The following is a 10,102-nucleotide window of genomic DNA, read 5'->3' as shown; positions in this document are numbered from 1 at the left end:
TTTTGGCAACAAGTAAAATCATTTTAAACTTCAAAAAAAAAAAGTTAACAAGTGTATATTATGTATTTCACTTTCAAACAACTTATCTAAAAGATTATGGATTCCTTTTAAAGCAGCAAATTCAATATTAACATATATTTCGATGATGTAATCTTATGTTGATTATCAAGGCATCACCAAATTAATTGAACAAAAAACACGTGGATAAAACTTTGCAAATTCAATCAGTTTTGTCATGTCAAAATTAGAGAACAAATTGGTTAGACTCAAACAAGATATACAAAAAACTAATTTAGAATTTGTTTTGGAGAAACAATAATAAAATTCTTTAAGTTATATATCCACATGGGACGACTCAAGTGAAAACAGTTCTCATATAAAAGCTGTGAGAACAATAAATTTGTGTGTTATAACCTATCATGAGTGGTTAGGATTAAAAGTTAGTTATTGGTCGTGTAATAGTTATTTGCATGTATTTTTTAATCTTGACAATTCAAATAAGATTCAATGATCCATATTAATTGTTCTAGCGTACACTCACTCCTCATATCCACAATAGTATAGAATTATTTAGCACAACTCCATAAAACATGTAGTATTAATGATATATTATATCTCACATAAGCTAAAATGTCAAATATTTTACTTCTAAACTATAATTAGACATATGAATTAGAGTAGTTTATTGTTACTCATCGGATAGAATGTCTTAATTATGAAAAAAAGAGGTGTGATATTGTTTGAGGGGAGCACATTTTTTATCTAAAAAAAAGTATATCACATATATATTATTTACTTGTTATTAATTAAAAAATATATTTAAATTAAAATTTTAATATATCTCATTTCTCATCATCTTCTCTCTCATTTAGGACCACTCACTTTTTCTATCATGGCATGGTGGTGCTCCTTTCCTTCCGCCACCGCCACAACCACCACCACCCACCGCTACTATCTCAACAACTCCCACACTTTTCAACCTCACACCAATCCCTTCCCATTCCATCTCCCACTTTCTTCCACTTCTTCATCTTCACTCCGATTTAGTATTCCACTCTCTATCCAAACCACCACTTCACCTAAATTCTCCAAACTCAGTTGCACCAACTCCGACACAGAACTCGATTTCCAAGACTCACCGCCACCACAATCCGCCCTCGATTGCGTCGGAACCGGCCAAGACGTCGAATGCCGTTTTACGACCGAAGAAGAAAAACAAAACGACGACGTTTTAGGGTTATGGGAATGGGTAGTGTTGATTTCACCGTTTTTCTTTTGGGGAACAGCGATGGTAGCAATGAAGGAAGTGCTTCCAAAATGTGGACCTTTCTTCGTTTCTGCTTTTAGACTCATCCCTGCAGGGTTTCTTCTCATTGGATTTGCTTCTTCAAGAGGAAGACCTTTTCCTTCTGGATTCAATGCTTGGTTCTCAATTTCTCTTTTTGCTCTCGTAGATGCTGCTTGTTTTCAGGTCCATTCGTTTTCAATTTTCAATTTTCCAATTTCATTGATGAATGGTTGATGACTTGATTCAATTGAAATGGTGTTTGATATGATTTGATTGGTGTAATGTAATAGGGTTTTCTTGCACAAGGGTTGCAGAGGACTTCTGCTGGTTTAGGCAGTGTATGTTTCAACAAACTTCATTTCTTATGCAATTTTATTACTCTTGTTCTTATTATTATTATTATTATCATTATCATACCGGAAATTAGAATCATTGCATTGATATTCGACTTGCTTCGTGCTGCATTTTTATTTTCTTTTAAAAGAAGTTACAGTCACCCGTTGGGGGAGGTTGATGGAACTTTGTCACATTCCAAGATATGCAATATTGCAATGCAAGTGAAATGATTACATAAAGCTCAAGATTAGGGGTTAGGGATGTAAGAGTTTCCTGTTTAAACCGCGGAACCGGTAGGATCAAACCGAACTGAAAAAACTTGATCTGGTTTTGCAGTTCGGTTCTTTTTTGAAGGAATTGTTAAAGATTGGTTGGTTCACAATTCCAACTATTCAAGAACTACTCGACCTGAACCACATTTAAAAAAAACATTTTAATTATTTCATATAAGGTAAAGGAGTAAATAAGATGTCATATTGGTTATTATCATTATTTTAGTTCGGTTAATGTGAAATTAATTTTCATTATTTTATCATTTTCATTGTACTAGCCTTTTGTCAAGTTTCTGGATATGAATTGATTTGGTTTGTGTTGTGCAATTATGCATATGAATTGTGTTTTAAATTTTGGAGGTTGGATGTTAGCTTGTTAGCTAAAATGATAGTTGAAATAGAGAAATAGTGCCTTATGGAATACAATTTGAAGTATTGCAGGATTTGTTTTTATAAAAAACAAACAAATCGTGGAACTGAACCAAACCATTCATGGTCAGTTCAGTTTGGTTCCTCCACAGAAGTTCAACATTAACCAAACTGAATCAGGTCCCTTTGCTTCTTGAATTGCACAAAAAACCGAACCAAACTGTTACACCCCTACTAAAGATATGAGTATAATTTTTGAAACAATAGGGGTATTAGGCATAATTAAACTAAAAGTCAAAAGAGGTCAATATAATTGTTATTTAATATTATTATCATTAATTTAATTTTTATAAAAAAACTGGACCAAATTGGTCAAACATAGCTGGTCCAATTATTTCTTAATATGTCATCTATTTCGGCTGATTGGGTAATTTAGCCAATTAAAACATCGAACTTAGAGGTTGTTTGTCTTGTGACTTCAAGATCACGGGTTCTTCAAATAAGGGAAATAGTCTTTTTGGTTTTAGGTAAAGTTGTGTACATCCATCATCCTCATACCCTACTAGTCTTGTGCACTAAACCTCATTTAGACCAATCAAACCGTGACATAGATTTTGTTTGAACAAATTTTTATTCAATTTTAAAAATATTTGTTGTAATTATTAAATGTTTGTCACAATCTGCGTTTTTCTTCTTAGTTAAGAGTAAAAAATGGCTATAATGAACACATAGGTACAAAATTTTACAAAAAAGTGGCATACCTACATTGCGAGAAATTGAGGAGTGCCTGAAAGTAGTTACAATCTTAAGGTGCAATTATGTTTAATTAAGTAATAAGGGATTTTGAGAAAAACAAAGTTGTAATTTGTAACTGAGTGAGGGGATAGTTGTGTAGATGTATCACACTCACGATGTCTCAGCTAGAGTGGAATATTTAGCTAGTTCACAATGGATGAGCCAAGTTAAGTTGTGAAATTGTTAACTTCATAAGTAGTGCATATAGAGGCTGATTTGTGACGCAACAGTAAGGTTGTTGCTCAGTACCCAAGAGGTCACATGTTCAAATCCTAGAAATAGTCTATTCGCTTGTATGGGTAAGACTGTGTACATGTACCCTTATATATGTAAAAAATACTGCCTATGTATCACGTTTAACTCCTACAATTTTGATAGCAGGAATTGTTGCTTGCTCTGACTGTCTATGGTGCATGTATTGCAGGTTATAATTGATTCACAACCTTTGACAGTGGCTGTACTTGCAGCTTTGTTATTTGGTGAATCCATTGGGATAGTTGGAGCTGCTGGGCTTGTGCTTGGTGTCGTAGGACTTGTACTACTTGAGGTATACTCTTGATTCTGCATTTAATTTTAACCAAAAAACTGTAAACTGATTGTTCTAGGCCCTTTTCTTTTATCAAAAAATAAAATTATTTCAGGCCCTTTATGCACAACCCAGAACTATGTCTTTAGGAGTCAAATGTTTGACAATGGCTGTACCCAGAACTATTGTATAAAGATATTTGGAGCATATGTTTTGCATATGGTTCAGATGATATACAATTACCTTGTTTGAAACATACAAATTCTCTTGGCCTATCAAATATCTTCTATATATTTCTTAGTAAAGTAAGCATTAATGCTTCTGTTACAGTTGCCCTCCTTGTCATTTGATCAAAGCAACTTCTCACTATGGGGAAGTGGAGAGTGGTGGATGCTTCTTGCAGCTCAGAGCATGGCAGTTGGCACAGTCATGGTTCGGTGGGTCTCCAAGTATTCGGATCCTGTCATGGCAACTGGATGGGTGGGCATCAAATCTCATTATGACTAGTATTTTTTTATTTCATGTTGATTATCATTATTAAATACCTATTAAACTTCATGTTTGTTGTTCCTCTTTTAATCTCAAAGCCGGTATGAATATATTTAAAGCCACAAATTTATTCACATATATTTCATCATATAATGAGGGTGAGCCTTGACATAATGTTAAGGTTGCTTGTCTTGTGTCCTAAAGGTCATACACTCAAATATTAGAAACAACCTCTTGTGGGGTAAGTCTGCTTGCATCTACCCTTCTTAGACCCCCACTACGTAAGCCTCGTGTACGGGGCCACCCTTTTATATTTCTCCATGTGCATTGTATTACCAGTTTTGAACCAGACAAAATGACAAATTTACAAATTTATGAATTTAAATGTGCAGGACTTCATCATAACAATAATCTTGTATGTTGTATCCGAAAGTAGTGAAATGATATTATATAACTCTTGGATTCATATCATCAATTATTTTATTAAAAAAATTATTTTTTAAGAAAAGATGAAAGGGAAGTTGAGGGGAAGAAGCTTTATAGAAGAAGATAACATGGTTTAAGAACTCTATGGAAGCATAGATCAAATGTTCACTATGCTATGTCCATATATCTTTGCAGCATATGGTTATTGGTGGTCTCCCTCTTGTGGTATTCTCCATTCTTAACAATGATCCTGCTCTCAGTGGGAGTCTTAAAGAGTACAGCTCAACTGATGTATTGGCACTCCTCTACACATCCATTTTTGGAAGTGCTGTTAGCTATGGTGTGTTCTTTTATAGTGCAACAAAAGGTTTGTGCATCTCTCCTGCCATGATCTTAATTTTTCTTTTGTTCATCAACAATTTTTTTTATCATTGTGTTAAATCAAAGGTTCAAATGGTTCATTTCTTCTTCCGTATTGATCATTGTGTTAAATGTTAATGATGCATTTTCGGCTATAATATGTAGCCCCATAGGTGTAAGTTTCTTTTTGTTTTTGTAAAATCCATATAACCTAAAACACACCCTATTGATATTGCATTTGTGATGCTCTGCAGGTAGCTTAACCAAGCTCAGTTCACTTACTTTCTTGACCCCAATGTTTGCTTCAATTTTTGGGTAAGACTGCCTAACAATGAAAATCGAAGAGTATTTTCAATTACTTTTAGATTTTTGGAATCATGTGGCATGGAGGGTAATGATCAATAGCTGATGGTATTATAGGCCTTCTTTATCAGTAAGGCCGTCAAGGATAATAAAATGTAACCACCATTTAAAACTACATAACCGAACTTTCTTGCAAGAGATTGACAACCAAGTAGCATTTTTCATAATTTGGCAAATTTGTGTGCCCTTAAGGTCACAATTTTTTGGTCCTTTAACCACTTAGTTAGTCACTGACATTTCCTCTACTGATTACACTTTTTCTTTCAAATTCCAAGTTTATGTTCTTTGGAGGCCCTCTGCGATCGACACATTTTTGTTTTTGTATTTCAGGTTTCTATATCTTCATGAAACCTTCTCACCTGTACAACTAGTTGGGGCAATTGTTACTGTAGCTGCAATTTATATGGTTAATTTCAGAACCACTTCAGAGTGAATTATACAGTCGAATCTTAACTTGCTTTCATCCTGTTTGCCACGAACTCAATTTTGGGAATATCAGTAGTAGCAAATATGGTTATGCAGAAGAGAAACTTGAGTGATAATCAATCTGGAGAGCTTATGGTCATGCTTTATTTATGTATATGAAATTTTGATTAGTCAATAGTGGCCAAGCTGTATATGTGCCTGAAATAAATTGTTTCGTAAAGGCTTTATTTGTTGTATAAGGTGCCTTAAATGTTGCAATATGACTGCTGAAAATGTATAGATTGTGACGCTTCAGGCGAATATGTTAATCACACGAAAGGAATATACATGGGTCTTTGACTATTTATCTTCAGCTAAATAAGAACTGCTAAATTTGAGATATCTGATGGAATTGTTTATGAATTGGAAGATTAAAATATGCAGAAATTAGTGTCCGCAATACAATGATGCTGCCTGCTGCTGTTGCAATTTAGTAGACTGCAAAATTCTTGGTTCATACATTGTTGGTGGTCAATGATCAACTATGAGATGAATATTTTCGCATCTTGTTAAATGTTGATTTATGAAATTCAGCTGTAATGAGTTGAATTTTTGAAAGGATATCAATAATAACTCTGAACAAAAGGAATGTCCAACTCATTGAGTATTTAAGATGCAAGATGGAGATGATCTCATTTATCACAACTTTGAGAGCCCATTGAGTATTTAAGAAACAAGATAGAGGTGATTTCATTTATTACAAATAAAGAGATTGTGAATGCATCTGTTTTGACAACAGGTATCATGTGAAGACCTTTATTGGTAATGATCACACTCTCCTTTTGCTGTTCAATTTCTTCATGGCTTCATCATGACACCCTCCCTTCCAAGCCTAGTGGACTTTTCTGACCCTCTTTCTCTTGAGTAATTCATTCTTGAAGTCCAGCAATCTTTTGAATCAAATGAATTAGGTTCCCTTGAAGAAGAAATGCTCCTCCGGTGCCGCTGTTGACCACTACTCGCAGTGAAACTGTTGCTTCCTGAAGACTCTTGGTCCTCCATTGTATCCACCCCACCAAGTGAACCACTCCTCTCAAATGTCACATACTTCTGTAAGCTAGGTTCCATCACATCATCACTAACAACTACCTCAGATTCTATAAAAGGGTCCTTGGTATCTATCACCCTTTTCATATATTGATTGCTACCTAATAGAACATTGTAATTATTCCTACTGGATTGGTAAGTCAGTCGATTTTTCGAGCTAGTGGTGGAGTTGAGATCAGCAACAGCTTCAAGGATAGAACAAGCTTTGGTAAGACAAGCTGGGAGAGGAACCGAAGGCGTATTGTTCTTTTGATGGAAGTTCTGAATATCTTGAAGCAGCATTGAGGTGTAGGACTGTGGGGGCGCTTCAGGGTTGTGGTCGAAGTCTCTGGATTGCCTAGTAGATCTGGTTCTTGTTAATGTCTGAGGTTTTAGGCTGTTAACCTCTGGTGGCACTACTGTCATGGTGTCCATTTCAACTCTGCTATTGGTCGAGTTCTTGCTATTGTCATTTATATCAACATTTGGTTTCTGCAGTGGGGATGGGAAAAGATCATTTCACCAATTATATTAATAGGACTAATTAAACACAAGAAATATCAAATCTTCCTAGCTCAGAATTGTTGGACCTAGGAAGCACATACAACACAAGACACGAAACACATAAAACCTCAGAAATTTAAAGACATCACAGGACAATTTGCCCCCAAAGCCACAATTGCAGCCGCAGTATTGATGCTTTGGGATTCTGCATAACCGCAACCACAATGTAAAATCATGTTTCATAATGGTTTTAGTTGGTGTGGGCTACAATAAATAAAATTAGTATGGAATTAACATAAACACAAATCTTAAAGTATGAGAGAATCAATGTTATGTAATATGTCATTACAAACATAGTCAAATGTTATTGTATTCTCATATGTAAAAAAGAAAACTACTAGCAATAAAAGTAAGAAAATTGTAAAATGCAGCTAGGACCTAGGAGTGTATGATGTGTGTGCTTCCCTGTGCTGAACCAATTATCAATAAGTGAGTACCTGATTAGCTTGTGTTTCAATTTCCTTTTTGGGTTTAATTTGCACCTTGCTGCTGTTAATATTTGCTGTTGAATGTGTATAAGCAAGTGTGTTAGGATCAATCTCACTCAGTGTGTTTCTTCTGTGAGGAGATTGTTCCGCTTTCCTCGATGAGTTGCGGCTAAGGGAGAACTGCTGCTGTTGATTCTCAGCACTTGACACTTGATTACCATTTGCTGCATTCTCGTTTGTTCTTGCAGGAGATTGAGAACGTGGTGAAGGTGCACCAACATTTCTCCTAACTGTGATTCTCTTGACACTTGTGGTTGTTGCAAATTCTCCTCCTCCACCAGCACCAACACCATTGCTCTAAATACCATATCCGAGAAAGAGAAACAAGAAATATGAATAACATTTCTGTAATTCTAGTATTACCAATAGTACAAAATAGTGATTTTATTGGTTTATAGGCTAACAACAAGAGACAAATGTAATCCTAACACACAGTCCATATTAGATTCTAATATGATTACCGCAACAGCAATAACAATCAAGTCTTTGTCCAACTAGGTGGGATCAACTACATGGATCGAACGACGCCATAATGTTCTATCATAAATCATGTTCTTTAACAAAGTATTGAGCTCTAAGTCTTTCTTGATCATTTCCTCTATAGCTTTTCTTGGTGTCCATCTTCCTCTAATATGATTACCATAATGACATAATCAATAAATTAATATCACATTCTTTCTACATATTTTAACATTACACTTAATCCTTAGTCCTTACCTTGTATGAAATAGTAGCAGGCACAGATACCATCCTTTCAGGCCTAGAACTTGCATTGATATTGCTATTGTTGTTGCTTGCATTTGCAGGTATGTTTGTCTCTGATGACCTTTTTCCAGGAGATCTACTAACCCTCCTCTCTCTGCTGCTACTGCAGCATTGCTCTCTTTCCCTGCTAGGTGTTCTTCTTCTACTACTTCCCTTATAAAGCAACGGAGACTCACGGTGGCGCGGCCGATGTTGGTGGTGTTTCTCAGCACAAACAATCTCATCACCCTCACAAAAACCACTGCTATAATTGGTTTTATTTTGCTCCTCATCATTGGAAATAGTATCATTTTCACAATGTTCAAAATCAAAACCTCTCTTTGAATCTGAGGAATACTTTTGTTGTTTACCTGCAGAGTTGTTTCTGCTGAGTCTTCCACATTGTATAAGAATTGCATCCATCTCTTCTTTTGTGCAGTTTGAAGCCCTCATACCCAAAACACCCTTTGTTTCAACAATGGCATCACCACCTTGTTGTTGTGCACATTCATCACCATGAATATCTTCTTTCCTATGCTTGATTATGAATATCTCTTTTCTCAAATGCCCTTTTTCATTCTTTTGTGCTATTGACTCATTTTTCTCTTCTACTCTCTTCTTACTATTCCCTCTCTTCAGTTTCACTTGTGCCTCAGTTTCAGCTTTGTACATAGTAACACCATTCACAGCATGTTGTGCTGTGAAAGACCCTCTCTTACTCAAACATGTACCCATGGAAATTTATGGTGTAGCCTATTATGAATATTGAATAGAGATAGTTGAAGAAAAAAGGGAAAGTGAACTATACTATAGTATTAATTAGAGGAGGCTCACAATCACAGAGAAATGATGAAAATGAGTTTTTTTTTTTTTGAATTATTAATGATAAATAGAACATGAATGGTAGAACGGTGCCCAACAATTAATTTCAAAAAAAGATTGGAACTTTAATTTTGGGTACAGAAAAAAATTGAAACTTTATGATAAAAGAGAGAGAAAAGATTCAAATTTTGATAAACAGTGATATACACAACACAGATCCGTTCATCTGTTATTGTGTCTGTTTAGCTTCTGACCCCACTAAGTCAATCTCATGTGACCATAATTCAATGATGACTCAGTTCTAGTCCCTGTTTCTTTATAAGTGTCCTCGTTTCAGATTTTAAAAAATTGTTGTTATTTTTTTTGGTAGAATGAAAAAAAAATTGTTATTTTTTTTGGTACGATGAAAAAATAATTGTTGTTATTTAATCAATACTATTTTTATTGTGTGAAAAGAGAAAGAGGAATGAGAAATGAATGATAAGTAATCCAAAAATATGAATTATAATCGATAGGTAATAGAAATATAATAATAATTTTGTTAAAAACAAAAAAAGTAATGTTTGTAACAAACCTAAAAAAACCAGTAACATTTTCTACCTGCCTTTTATTGAAGTTTAATATTTATTATGGATAGTGTATAGTTTTTTTAGAGAATCATTATATCATTTATATCAATGTGTATTTTTTATATTTAAGAGTTATAAGAAACTCTTATATTATTACTATTAGTATTAAACTCTTTTAATTAAGGTACTTTACATTTTAA

The 10,102-nt window shown here is 34.5% G+C and overlaps 1 protein-coding gene and 1 pseudogene across 2 annotated transcripts; one reads left to right on the top strand and one right to left on the bottom strand.

The window, feature by feature from the left end:
* Positions 845-6,052, top strand: LOC109329707 (WAT1-related protein At3g02690, chloroplastic). 2 transcript variants are annotated; one of them, XM_019563461.1, is made up of 8 exons: positions 845-1,175; positions 1,209-1,471; positions 1,579-1,626; positions 3,485-3,607; positions 3,917-4,066; positions 4,697-4,868; positions 5,116-5,176; positions 5,555-6,052. In XM_019563461.1, exons 1-8 carry the CDS (start codon positions 893-895, stop codon positions 5,655-5,657), a joined length of 1,203 nt encoding a protein of 400 aa, XP_019419006.1. In that variant the 5' UTR covers positions 845-892; the 3' UTR covers positions 5,658-6,052. The 2 variants fall into 2 exon arrangements, with proteins under 2 accessions (XP_019419006.1, XP_019419005.1); XM_019563460.1 differs by having other exon boundaries at positions 845-1,471.
* LOC109329705 lies at positions 6,224-9,581 on the bottom strand (annotated as a pseudogene).

Source organism: Lupinus angustifolius, chromosome LG16 (genome assembly GCF_001865875.1).
Source record: "Lupinus angustifolius cultivar Tanjil chromosome LG16, LupAngTanjil_v1.0, whole genome shotgun sequence".
In the NCBI taxonomy this organism is placed as follows: Eukaryota; Viridiplantae; Streptophyta; class Magnoliopsida; order Fabales; family Fabaceae; genus Lupinus; species Lupinus angustifolius.
The sequence above is the reverse complement of the archived record's forward strand: the minus strand, read 5'-3'. Positions and strand labels throughout refer to the sequence as shown.

Bases quoted from the DNA above. Each gene is read 5' to 3' on its own strand.
- LOC109329707 (XM_019563460.1), top strand. From the start codon at position 893: ATGGCATGGTGGTGCTCCTTTCCTTCCGCCACCGCCACAACCACCACC. The intron at 1,472-1,578 runs GTCCATTCGTTT...GTAATGTAATAG, and splicing joins TAGATGCTGCTTGTTTTCAG to GGTTTTCTTGCACAAGGGTT. The intron at 4,869-5,115 runs GTTTGTGCATCT...GATGCTCTGCAG, and splicing joins CTTTTATAGTGCAACAAAAG to GTAGCTTAACCAAGCTCAGT.